The 13188-nt window shown below is 48.6% G+C and overlaps 1 protein-coding gene across 2 annotated transcripts in view; it reads left to right on the top strand.

Annotated features, from left to right (window-relative positions):
* TET3 (tet methylcytosine dioxygenase 3) overlaps positions 1-13188 on the top strand; it is a 110252-nt gene that overhangs the window by 51020 nt on the left and 46044 nt on the right. For both annotated transcript variants that reach the window (XM_070476046.1, XM_070476054.1), the window contains one exon: positions 797-2915. In XM_070476046.1, the coding sequence (XP_070332147.1) occupies positions 797-2915 (2119 nt within the window). The remainder of the gene's footprint in view (positions 1-796; positions 2916-13188) is intronic.

Here is a 13188-nt window from a genome sequence, read left to right as displayed (position 1 = left end):
CTCACCTTTAACTTGCTGGGCCGGACCCTGGCCCACTTCCTCTGTGTTCTCCCCCTTTGGTGTCCTTCGGGTGGACGTCAGCCGAACAACGGTGGTTCCCGGGATTGGGAAGAGGCTTGGATCTTCTTCCCAGCAAGAACTCGCTTGTCATTGGCGTGAATGGCTTGGTGTGGGGCTGTATGGGGGTGATCAGAGCTTCCTCAGGCCTGGGGCTAGGCTAGGAAGGTCGTCCCGTCAGCCCCCTGCGCTCAGCCTGGACTGGAGTGAGGACAGTAACAGGCCAAGAAAAGAACGGTGGATTCCTTCCCACGAGAAGCCACGCTGGCCCCTTGTCCAGACTGCATTTGTTAGTCAGAGGTGCCCGTCCCCTGCCCGTCAGCACACGTCGCCCTGCTGGTGCATTGTCACGTGGCTGCTCAGTTAGCTTTCTTGTCCTCCCGGCAGAAAGCAAAGCTTCTGGTGTCACTTTGGCCATCGTCGAAGACCTTTACGTGTGTCCTCGACAGATGCTTGGTTTCAGGGGCCTTTCCTCGGTGTGATCAGTATGAGATCCAGAAAGGACCTGAGCACATTTGGATGTCCACGTTAGGATCTGCTAGAGACCCGCTTCTGCGGTGCAGCCCGCCGGGAGAGGAGGTGTGGGGCGACGCGCTGGGCTCAGGCTCTGTCAGAGACAGGGCGGGCTGGCGGGAAGCAGGGCTAGGTGTGCCTGTCACTGGTGTGGCGCAGGACAGTGCTTTTCATGTGTCGTGGCTCACCTTCTTCCCTTTTCTTCCTCCTCTCTCTCTCTCTCCAGACAGGCTCAGAGCTCAGCCCAGTTGATGGACCTGTTCCAGGTCAGATGGACTCAGGGCCAGTGTACCATGGGGACTCACGGCAGCTAAGCGCCTCAGGGGCGCCAGTCAATGGTGCTAGAGAACCTGCTGGACCCAGCCTGCTGGGCGCCGGGAGTCCTTGGCAAGCAGACCAGAAGCCCGGCTGGGACACGGCCCCAGGACCAGCTCACACCGCTCGCCTGGAAGATGCCCACGACCTGGTGGCCTTTTCGGCTGTGGCCGAAGCTGTGTCCTCTTATGGAGCCCTTAGCACCCGGCTCTATGAAACCTTCAACCGTGAGATGAGTCGTGAGGCTGGGAACAACAGCAGGGGACCCAGGTCCGGGCCCGAGAGCTGCTCTGCCAGCAGTGAAGACCTTGACACGCTGCAGGCGGCGCTGGCCCTCGCGCGGCATGGCATGAAACCGCCCAATTGCAACTGCGACGGCCCGGAGTGCCCTGACTACCTCGAGTGGCTGGAGGGGAAGATCAAGTCTGTGGTCGTGGAGGGAGGCGAGGAGCGGCCTCGGCTCCCAGGGACTCTGCCTTCTGGGGACGCCGGCCTCCCGGCGCCCATCACTGGGCCACTCCTCAACGCCGAGGTCCCCCAGATACCTCCTCTGGAGGGCCTGCCCCTGTCCCAGAGTGCCCTGAGCATCGCCAAGGAGAAAAACATCAGCCTGCAGACCGCCATTGCCATCGAGGCCCTCACACAACTCTCCTCTGCGCTCCCCCAACCTTCTCATGCCACCTCCCAGGCTTGCCCGCTTCCCGAGGCCTTGTCCCCTCCTGCCCCTTTCAGATCTCCCCAGTCCTACCTCCGGGCTCCCTCGTGGCCTGTGGGCCCTCCTGAAGAGCACCCGTCCTTTGCTCCTGACGGCGCCACCTTCCCTGCAGCAACTCCGAGAACAGAGTTTCCTGAGGCCTGGGGCACCGACACCCCACCGGCAACTCCCCAGAGCTCGTGGCCCATGCCTCGCCCAAGCCCTGACCCCATGGCTGAACTGGAGCAGTTACTGGGCAGTGCCAGCGATTACATCCAGTCAGTATTCAAGCGGCCCGAGGCCCTGCCCACCAAGCCCAAGGTCAAGGTTGAGGTGCCCTCGTCCTCCCCGTCCCCTGTTCTCCAGAGGGAGGCGCCCACCCCGTCCTCGGAGCCTGACACCCACCAGAAGGCCCAGACGGCCCTGCAGCAGCACCTCCACCATAAGCGCAGTCTCTTCCTGGAACAGGCCCACGACGCCTCCCGCCCGCCGCCCTCGGAGCTTCCTGCTCCTGGCTGGTGGGCGCCACCCAGCTCACCTGCCCCTCGGCCTTCCGACAGACCACCCAAGGAGAAGAAGAAGAAGCCCCTGGCACCGGCTGGAGGCCCCGTGGGAGCCGACAGAGCTGGCCCCGGGGTCAAGCCCGGTGTCCGGAAGCCCGTTCACATCAAGAAGTCCAGGCCACGAGAAGCGCAGCCCCTCTTCCCGCCTCTGCGGCAGATCGTCCTGGAAGGACTGAGGCCCCCAGCCTCTGAGGACGTGCAGGCTCACCCACCTGCCCCCGTGCCCGCCTCACAGGGCTCTGTTGTCCCCCTGCCCCCAGAACCTTCTCTTGCGCTATTTGCACCTAGTCCCTCCGGGGACAGCCTGCTGGCCCCTACTCAGGAAATGAGGTCTCCCAGCCCCGTGGCAGCCCTGCACCCAGGCTCCACTGGCCCTCTTCCCCCTGCTGACGACAAGCTGGAAGAGCTCATCCGGCAGTTTGAGGCTGAATTTGGGGATAGCTTTGGGCTTCCTGGCCCCCCGTCTGTGCCCATTCAGGACGCTGAGAACCAGCCAACTTGTCTCCCAGCCCCCGAGAGCCCTTTTGCTGCCCGCTCTCCCAAGCAAATCAAGATCGAGTCTTCAGGGGCTGTGACTGTGCTCTCAACCACCTGCTTCCATTCAGAGGAGGGAGGCCAGGAGGCCACACCCACCAAGGCCGAGAACCCACTCACACCCACCCTCAGTGGCTTCCTGGAGTCGCCTCTCAAGTACCTGGACACGCCCACCAAGAGTCTGCTGGACACGCCCGCCAAGAGAGCCCAGGCCGAGTTCCCCACCTGTGACTGTGTGGGTAAGTCCTCCTGGCTGTCAGGGAAGGGCACGGGGATGAGGCCTGGTGGGCTTGGATTTCTGGGCTCTGACTTTGCTTTGAGAAACATCTGCTGTGTGCCGGCCCACACACTGGGCCCTGTGGACACAGAAGTGAGCGTGCAGCCTAGTGGAGAAGAATCGAAGGAGACTGAACACGATGCGGGCGGGGTATCGTGTGTCAGTGGTGGCGCTCTGTTGTACAGGTTGAGGTGAAGGCATCGTGGAAGCCTTCCTGGAGGAGGTGGTGCTTGTGCTGAGGCCTGCAGGCCTGCCAGCTAGCAGGAGGATGTGCTGAGAAGCGGGAATAGCTTGGGCAACAGCTTGGTGGCCGTGACAGGGTAAGGCCTATTTGGGCGGCTCTTGGCCTGGGAAAGCGAAAGGGGAGGAGTCTGTGTGGGGATGAATGAAAGGCGGCTTGAGAAGCAGGCAGGGACCAGGTCTTGCATGCAGGGCCCAAGGAGCCACGCTTGGGAGTTTGGCTTGATCTTACTGGTAATATATAATGAGCTCCTGAGGGTTTTAAAGCAACAATCGTCAGCTTCTGCTTCTGAAAGACTATTCCAGCTTCTGGGGAGGATGGATGGATGGGGGAGCCTGTAAGAAAAGTATTGCTGTGAGCCAGGCAAGAAATAACAAGGGCCTGGACTGAAACAGTAGGTGGGGAGCGGCTGCAGAGTTAGTGACCCCTGAGGAGGGGGCCGTGGGGGTGTGGACAGCTCAGGTCTCTGGCTTGGTGTTAGTGGGCTGTGAGAACACATGTGGGGGAGTGATGAGTTCTGTTTGGACAGCCTGAGTTGAAGGGGCAGAGAGACTGTAGATCAGGCCCTGAGTTACATTTGGATGTAGTTAATTTCAGGCGATGGTTGAATCCATGGTGTGGATAAGAGCACTGAGGAATTGGGTCTCTTTCTGAGCCTTGCCTTCTGGAATAGAAGCAGGGCACCGGGCCTCTGGGTGGCTGCTCTGGGGGACTTCGCTGTCTCGGGGGAGGTCATGGATGCCTCAGGAAACTCCAGGTCCACTCTAGAATGTGGATCTCTGCTACTTCCTGAGCATTCCGTAAAAGATGTGCATGTGTCAGATGTTGGCCAAGAAACACATTGATACTGATGATGAGCATGTTGAATTGTTGTGATTTTATGATACACTAATAGATCTTAGGAGAAGGCTGTCTTCTCTGCTTGTTTAAATACGCTAATGTTTGGTCAGTTTTATGATTTGTTGGGCTGTTGTATCCCAGTGGGTAAGGAGAAGCTGGGCTGTCCTGCCTGCTCCAGCTATCCCAGACTCCTGGGGTACCAGACAGTGGGGCTGGTGACAAAGAATCTCTTGAGGAACAAGGAAAAGTTGGCCTCTGTGCTCCCATCCAGGGGTGAACAGAGGAGCAGTGTCCTGCCAAAGGCTCACAAATGTGCTCTGAAGAGGGCCAACCCTCTTCATTGTTGGGTCTAATAATGATGTGACTTTGAGGGCCCCTTATTTCCCAGCTTTTGGGGAGACTTGTTCCAATCATAGGAATTGGGGGTCCCTCCCTTTCTCTCTTCATGTTTGTAGATGTCTGGCCTGTCTTCCTTGTGTTTGGGGCCTCATTTGCTGTTTCTCCTCCTCCAGGGAAGGAGATATTTTTATATAGGACTGAGGACATAGTTGATCCATAATAAATATTTAATTATGGAACTCAGTGATACAGATATTGGGATGAAATACTATGTTTGGTAAAGCTGATTTTTTTAAACTTGAATTTTAATCCCATCTTCCTCATGCCTGAAATGAAAGGGATAGTAGTACCCTGTCACCGGGGTTTATCTGAGCTTTAAATTAGTTAATATATGTAAACCATTTAGGACTGTGTCTGGCATGTAAGAAGCACTGTAAGAGTGCTTAGCTGTTATCAAGCTGTTATCAAGTGCAAAACAGCAAGAAAAGGATGTAAAAACGTATATATTATGAAGGAAGAAAAGTGTTGGCTGTTACTTTATTCATCAGTCATTTATTGTTTACCTAGCCCAGTCCTGGTGACCAATAGGATAAAAATTAAGAGAAACGGTTTGCCTTCTAAGGACGTCTTGGTTTGCCTAAAGGGACAACGTAAACAATGAAATGCCCAGTGGCCCAGTCGGTAGATATCACAGCCGAGTGCCTGTGCTGTTATATGGAAGTGGTTGAACTATCATAGTGCTCTGAAACACTAGGCCTGGTTGTCATCATGGAGGGTAGTGCGTTGCTTAGGAAACTACCTTTCGGAGCCGGGCTTTGGAAGCTGTACTGAACATAGGCGGGGTGACATGAGAAGGTAGCCACGCTAGCCTGAGGAATTCATGAGCGTGGTTAAGGAGCAGGCTTGTAGGACCCGAGGCACCAGCTCACAGTGGACCTGAGCCCTCAGTGCGCCCCTGCATTTCTTAGGCCAGAGGAGTCCCCCAGTGGATAGGACAAGATTCAGCTTGAAGCTCGTGGGCCAGAGCTTGGGCAGCAGAGTCAGCGTCAGAGAAACCCAGTGTGGCAATGGTGGCAACCTGTTGCCAGGCAGGGTTGGGGCGGGACGGTGCCTGGGGCAGTGGGCAAGAGGTAAGAGGACCTCTACTCCAGTTTGTATTTTATTTACATGTAATACAGATAAAATATTTGTATGCTACCTAATGCTAAACAAAGAATTAGGACCAAATCCACCTTGTGTTGTTAAATGTTAAATTATGGAAAAATGCTAAAAATGAAAACAGCAGATGCAAAAAGTATTTAAATGATCAGCTCACCTAGGGTTAAAGAAAGAATAGGGAGGGGACTTCCCTGGTGGTCAAGTGGCTAAGACTCATGTTCCCAATGCAAGGGGCCTGGGTTCAGTCCCTGCTCAGGGAACTAGGTCCCACGTGCTGCAACTGAAGATCCTGCATGCCACAGTTAAGACCTCGCACAGTTAAAAAAAATAAATATCTTTTAAAAAATAGAGAAGAGTTTAGGAAGGAATACATCAACAGTGGAATTAAAATTCAAGTTTAAAAAATTAGCTTTACCAAACATGAGATCTTATCCCAATATCTGTATCATTGAATTCCACAATTAAAATATTTATTATGGATCAACTATGTCCTCAGCCACATACAAGAATATTTCCTTCCCTGGAGGAGGAGAAACAGCAAATGAGGCCCTAAACACAAGGAAGACAGGCCAGACATCTACAAACATGAAGAGAGAAAGGGAGGGACCCCCAATTCCTATGATTGGAACAAGTCTCCCCAAATGCTGGGAAATAAGGGGCCCTCAAAGTCACTTCTGTCAGACTGTGGGGGACTTTTCTCTCATTATATTTTCTGACTTTTCTCTAATGAAATATGTATTTTATAACCAAGAAATATTTTTGAAAATGCCGCCTCCTAGAAGTGGCCCAGAAGATGGATTGGTGAAGAGTGATAACCTTGTGGCAGGAGACCAGTTAGGAAGCTGTTGGGAATAACAATAAGAACTACAACAGCAGTAATAAGGTAGTATAGGAAAAGCTTGCTCTATTCCAGGCACTGTGCCAGGTTCTGCTTTGCAATGATTACCTCATTTAATCCTCTGTAACATCTATATGAAATAGATACTATCAGTAGTTCCATCATAATGATGTTTTTTCATTTCTTGATGTTTCCTGCTTTCTTGCAAAATTAGATTCAGTGACTTTTCCAAGTCAAAGAGCTGGCATGGTGGAAGTAAGATTTGAACCTAGGCAGGTGGACCACTGTGATTACTGTGATTAAAACTGTGTCATTGAGAAGTAAGTCCAACTAAAATAGTGGTGTTAGGGATGGAGAGGGCCGAAGAAGGAAGGATTCACTTGGAAACAGTTTCTGGAGGTGCTGAGGTTTTTGTTGAAGTCTGGGCAGGTGGTTTGGCAAAATTCAGCTGGTGTGGGAGAATTTATCTCTGTGAACTCAAGCTTGGGACAAGGGTTAGGAATGAAGCTTGTTCACTCTGGGATTAATGTCAAATGGGAGCCATCTCATATTCCAGAAACTCAGCCTCTCAACGGTGGTATGTAGAAAGGTGCAGATTGCAGGAAGCACTTTCCGTAGAAGTACCAGTGAAATTTGGGGATGCCATTAAGGTCTCATAACAGATGATTTACGTATGGGAACAACTTTATAAAAACATGAAAAGGTCTTAGAACATAGCAACATAAACCTAATGTTCAAGCTCCATGGTGATTTTTGCTGCATAAGAAACTTTGGCCAGTATGGGCACCACTAGGTAACCAGTAACCCAAGCACCAAGAGCATCATTTTGCACTTGTATGGAGATTACAGGTTTTCTGAAGGCATGACTGGGATTCATCTCTACTTGTTCTCTGAATCTTGAAATACTGCAATTAAAGGCACCTCTTGGGGCTTCAAAAAAATAAATTTAAAAGACATGGAGAGGAGATGCTTTACTCCAAAAGGTAGTATGATATGTACAGACTTGGGTAAACATGGCCCAAATTGAAGTTCTGTATTGAATTATTGGGAGAAGAGAATATTGACGCATTTGTAGTATTTGGGAGCACACACTGGAGACTCTTCTAACCACCAGTTAACCTTCCTGTGACAGCCTGTCAGAGGCAGGATGATGCACTGCAGTGACTGTTGACTAGGCCCTTTATGTATTTTATCTATTCTCAGAAATGGGGACATTCACAGGGAAACCAGCTTAGGACAGGGAATGAGTCCAGATGATGTTTTTGTGGGAAAAGCATTCTTTGAGATTATCTGCTCATCATTTTATAGGTAAGGAGGTGTGTTAACTTTCACATCTTGAACCTGTGGAGCAGTCCACAGGTAGCTGGAGACATATAATGACGTTGAAAGCAGGAAATTCAGACAGATTTTAGAGGTTGTTTTCATAGGAATGCTGTGTTTTTGTTCAGTTGATCATCTTGCCCTAAAGTGATAGCCAAAGATCAATACAAGAAAAACATCTCCTTGTCTTCCCTGGTGGCTTAGTGGTAAAGAGTCCGCTTGCTGATGCAGGAGATACAGGTCCGATCCCCGGTCTGGGGAGATCCCACATGCCTCAGAGCAGCTAAGCGCATGTACCGCAGCTCGGGAGCCTGGGAACCCTGGCGCCTGCTCTGCCATGAGAGACGCCACCTCGATGACACGTCCGCGCGCCACGGCTGGAGAGCAGCCCCTGCTCGAAGCGATTAGGGAAAGCCTGCAAGGCAGCAAAGACCCAGCACAGCTGCAAATAGATAAATAAAATATAAAAAGGAAAGCTGCTGCTCTGCCTGGAACATGGTGGAAGTTTGGATGGGGGGCGAATGTTGTCCAGCAGATGTTGCTGATCGCAGTATCTACGGGGTGACTTCAGTGTGAACCACAGTTTTGAATGGGAGATACAGAAACTTATCTCTGCTTACAGTGAAGTCTGTTTCCCGTAAGTTTCTGCTGCATCAGGTCTCAGCTGTGGCACGGGGGATCTTCACGGCCTCATGTGGGATCTTTCCTTGCGGCACACAGACTCCACAGCTGTGACACGTGCGCTCAGGAGTGCAGTGCGAGGGCTTGGTTGCTCTGCAGCATGTGGCGTCTCGGTTCCCCGACCAGGGAGTGAATTCACGTCTCCTGCATCGCAACGCAGATTCCCAACCATTGGACTACTAGGGAAGTCCCAATTTCCTATGGTTTTTATGAGAATATAGTTTCCTTCTTTGTATGAAGTTTGATATGAAAAAGAACTTCATCTCTTTTAAAGGTCCTTCCCTGGTGGCTCAGATGGTAAAGAATCTGCCTGCAATGTGGAGACCAGGGTTCGATCGCTGGATCAGGAAGATCCCCTGGAGAAGGAAATGGCAACCCACTCCAGTATTCTTGCCTGGAGAATTTCATGGACAGAGGAGCCTGGCAGGCTACAGTTCATGGGGTCTTTTACATTTTTTTTTATTTTTGGCAATAGAATATTTGTATACCAGTATATAGTGGGGAATCTGACTGTATAGTAGGTCGGAGGGACTCAGAAAGAACTTCTGTGTTGTCTTATCTGAGTTTTAAAGGATATGTAGAGTCTAGTAGATAATAGGGAGAAGGTAGAGTGTTCTGGGCAGAGGGACATGAAGATCATAGAGATGGAAACCACATGAAGATGTGCAGATGAGAAGGCCTGGAGAAATACAAGTAGTTCTGGTGTGACTGGTGTGTTAGGTGGAAGAGTGGGTGTGGCTGGGGAGGAGAGTTTCGGGGGAGGAGGGAATGATACCAAAGGCAGAGAAACCAGTTTGCAAGCTCAGGCAAGAAATAGTGTGTGCCTAAAGTAAGAATGACGTTGAGTGGGAGGGAAGAAGAGGAGGGGTGCATAAAAGAAAGGATGAGAAGAGTTAACTGGTTCAGTGGCCTGTTGAATGTAGAAGTGAAGAAGCAGTCACGGATGACTCCTGAGGTTCCAGGTGGATGACTGGGTGATGGTGGTACTATTAACCAGGATCTGACATACTGGCAGGGAAGCAAGTTTGGGCATCTGCCTTTGAGGTGTCTGTGGGACCAGCCGGGGTGCACTTCGTTGGATCTGTGAGTCGGAAGTTCTTCAGCAGGCTGATGGTAGTTGAAGTCGCAATTATAGACATTTCACCAGGCTGACGATGTAGATCAAGAACGGAGGATACTAACCTTCATGGCAGAGAATCTCACACAGGAGGCCCTGAGGGAAGTGTGGAAGAGATGTGGGAAGTATAATTGAGGAGAGGATAGGTTACAACAAACAGATAGTTAGGGAGAGCTAACAGCATCACTGCTGAAGATGGGTCAGAATTTAATGCCAGGTTCTTCTTTGTCTTACATGATTTGTTGTTATATGCATGCTCGTCTTTTCAGTTAAATCCCAGGTTCCTTAAGAACAGGAACTGAACATTGTATTTTTAAAACATCTAGACTGCTGCTGATTTTATGGTGGTGCTCCACATATTTTGTGGTCAACTGATTGGCCTCATTTTACCTCTATATTAAGTTCTACAAAGATATCAGATAGATTTGGGCATGATCTCCTTACCTTTCATCTTTATCATCAGTGAGTGTGCCCATTGTTATGGAAGTGTTTCTGTCTGCTACCAGCAGGCCCAGTTTGCTGTTCATGAATTCACAGGCAGATGACCGAGATTTTAGTTTTAAAAAAGTTCATCTGGCACACCTGATCCAGGATGGGGCCCAACCATCTGCCTGTGAGGATTTGTAATTACCAGGAGGCAACGTTCTAGCAGTTATTGATTTTCATGCAAATGGATTAGTTACATAAACTTAAGGTGCTTGGCTTTATGTCTGCTAAAATTACATTGGGAAACTGAAGCGTTACATAGGATTGCTTGGAAGAAGATGGGTACAATAAAACCTTTGTGTGATCTTGACGCCTATGCATTAGTTATCAACCGTCTCTCTTTGTCGGTGTTGTAAAGAAAATAGATTCCTATGCCTGTATATATACATGGCTGTGAGGTTCCCCAGTGGAAAAGTGTGGGTGCCCTCATCTCTGTGTGGAGTGGTGTAGAGAAGGTAGATGTTTCCTTTAGAATTTAAGGACTCCTCTTTCTGTTAGGCAGTAATGAGTAGTTTCTTGTGTTTAATATCTCTTCCTGATAGCACAAAGGATACATTACATTCTTCCCCCAGCCTTGTGCAAAAGTGGAACAGAGCATATTTTTCTATTTTGAGAATAAAATTAAGTGCACAGGGCAAAAAAAAAAAAAAAAAAAAGCGCACCTAGAGCCACATAACTAGCATATTCGCGAAAATTGGATTTTGCTCTCCTGAGCTCTACCCCAGAGCTTTCCACAGTGTATTTTAGGAAAAAACATCATTTCTCTCACTGCTTAAAACGAGACATAAGAGATTTTACTTTAAGAGGAGTTGAACCATTTCCTTGCCCTGTCACTTTACCTCTATGAAGAAGGAAGAGATACTACACTGGGCACTGAAAGGAAAAATGGTGACTTAATAGCAAGGTAGTAGAATATTCCTTTTCTGAAATGTGATGAAAGGAACCAAGACAAACAAAAATAGAAGGGAACATTTTATCAACTGAAATCTGAAAATGGCCCCAATCTTAAACTATGAATTCCAAGGGCTATCTGCCAGCTGACAAATCAGTTTGAATTGAAATAATGATGACACAAGGTGTATACAACTCCCAGTGTCGGGGGAAAAAACAGTGGAGGGTCAGAAGGACTCCACAGCTTGGAAGGATGGGCTGGAGACCACCCATCTAGAAGGCGTGCACTTAGGGAATTCGGGAATGCAGATAGGCTCCATTTCCTATTCTATTCCAGTTTCTGGTGGGGTTAAGGTCTGGGGTGAGGATGGTTGGCTGGAGAGTTGAGGAACCATATCTTAGGAGCCAGCCTTGTAGCCCAGGGCCAGCAGCACCAAGCAAAGGCCACTGTGCAGAGAAAAATATCTGCTAAACCACCTAACCGACCGCAGGGCTTTATCTTAACTTGATCAGAGTGACCAGTCCAGTCCTATATGAGAAAATAAACCAGAATCTTAGCTTCAGACCAGGGCACAGCCCAAGCCTCCACCCCGAGACATACATACAGATTGAGAGGCATTGGCCCAGTGAACAGAGAGCATAGAGGTGAAATTTCCCAGTTGCAGCTGTTCACAGCCAGATCCAGATCCTCCTGTGTTGCTGAACTTTTGAGCTAATAACTGAAACCTCTAAGACATCTAATTCTCCAAGCTTAGTTTCTAAGGGAAGAATTTGAGTTAGTGTCCAGGTAAATACAGAAGAATAAGGAGATTCTACCCATAAATGAGTCTAGACTGGTGACTCTCAACTGAGTGCTGTTTACCTCCTTTTTATCCCGGGGGCACCTGGCAAAGTCCGAGGACAGGTTTGGGTATCACAGCCCATGCAGTTCTACCGGCATCTAGTGGACAGAGGCCAGGGATGCTGTTAACATTCCGCAGCGCACAGGGCACCCCCACCTCCTGCCCCTCCCTGAAGAATTGTCTAGTCCAAAGTGTCAGCAGTGCCAAGGGTGAGGAAGCCAGGAGGCAGACTTCCTCCACCAAATAATTAATTAATAAGTAAAAAATACAATATGTAACCCATTCAGATTCTGTAGGGGGAAGTGGAAAGATTAACCATAACACTCAAATGAAGACTTATATTAGTAAATAAGAGTTTGAAGAACTGATTTATACCTTAAGGGAGGTTCATTGTGAAACCAGAAATGAAAGATGAGCTTCTAGATTAAAATTAGAAGGAAGTCACGAGAGGAATGGATTAAACTGTGCAAGAACCATGCAGTTTCACAAAGCACTTAGAATACACTGGAAGTGGCAAAAAGCAGAATCAGAGTTGAAAAGCAGATCAGTGAGGAAGAGGGACAGGCTTGAAAGATCACTCAAAGTGAGAGTAGAAAATAGAAATGAACATAATCAGAGTGGAGATAAGGGATACAGAAGAGAGACAGAAGGGGTCTCTAAACAGACTAGTTCTGTCAGGAATATTGGGAACATTTGCTGCTGTTCCCAACGAAATCATGGAACAAATTGAACAAAGGCAGGAGTCAAAGATCAAATAGAAAATGTTTTTGAAATGAAAGAAAATAAATAAAAATCAGCAAGTAATGATCTGAATGAGTTTCAAGATGGATTTCAAGGATGATGGATTTCCTGCCAATAATTAACCAAAAATTAAGTTGGTTATACATACTTGGTTTTTTAAACTTTTTTTTTTAAAGATATACTTTTTTTTTCATTTATTTTTATTAGTTGGAGGCTAATTACTTTACAATATTGTAGTGGTTTTTGTCATACATTGACATGAATTAGCCATGGATTTACATGTATTCCCCATCCCGGTCCCCCCTCCCACCTCCCTCTCCACCTGATCCCTCTGGGTCTTCCCAGTGCACCAGGCCTGAGCACTTGTCTCATGCATCCAACCTGGGCTGCTGATCTGTTTCACCATAGATAATATACATGTTTCGATGCTGTTCTCTTGAAACATCCCACCCTCACCTTCTCCCACAGAGTCCAAAAGTCTGTTCTATACATCTGTGTCTCTTTTTCTGTTTTGCATATAGGGTTATCATTACCATCTTTCTAAATTCCATATATATGTGTTAGTATACTGTAATGGTCTTTATCTTTCTGGCTTACTTCACTCTGTATAATGGGCTCCAGTTTCATCCATCTCATTAGAACTGATTCAAATGAATTCTTTTTAATGGCTGAGTAATATTCCATGGTGTATATGTACCCCAGCTTCCTTATCCACTCGTCTGCTGATGGGCATCTAGGTTG

This window comes from Odocoileus virginianus, chromosome 2 (assembly GCF_023699985.2).
Source record: "Odocoileus virginianus isolate 20LAN1187 ecotype Illinois chromosome 2, Ovbor_1.2, whole genome shotgun sequence".
NCBI lineage: Eukaryota > Metazoa > Chordata > Mammalia > Artiodactyla > Cervidae > Odocoileus > Odocoileus virginianus.
Note: the sequence above shows the minus strand (reverse complement) of the source record. Positions and strands in the feature narration are given on the sequence as shown.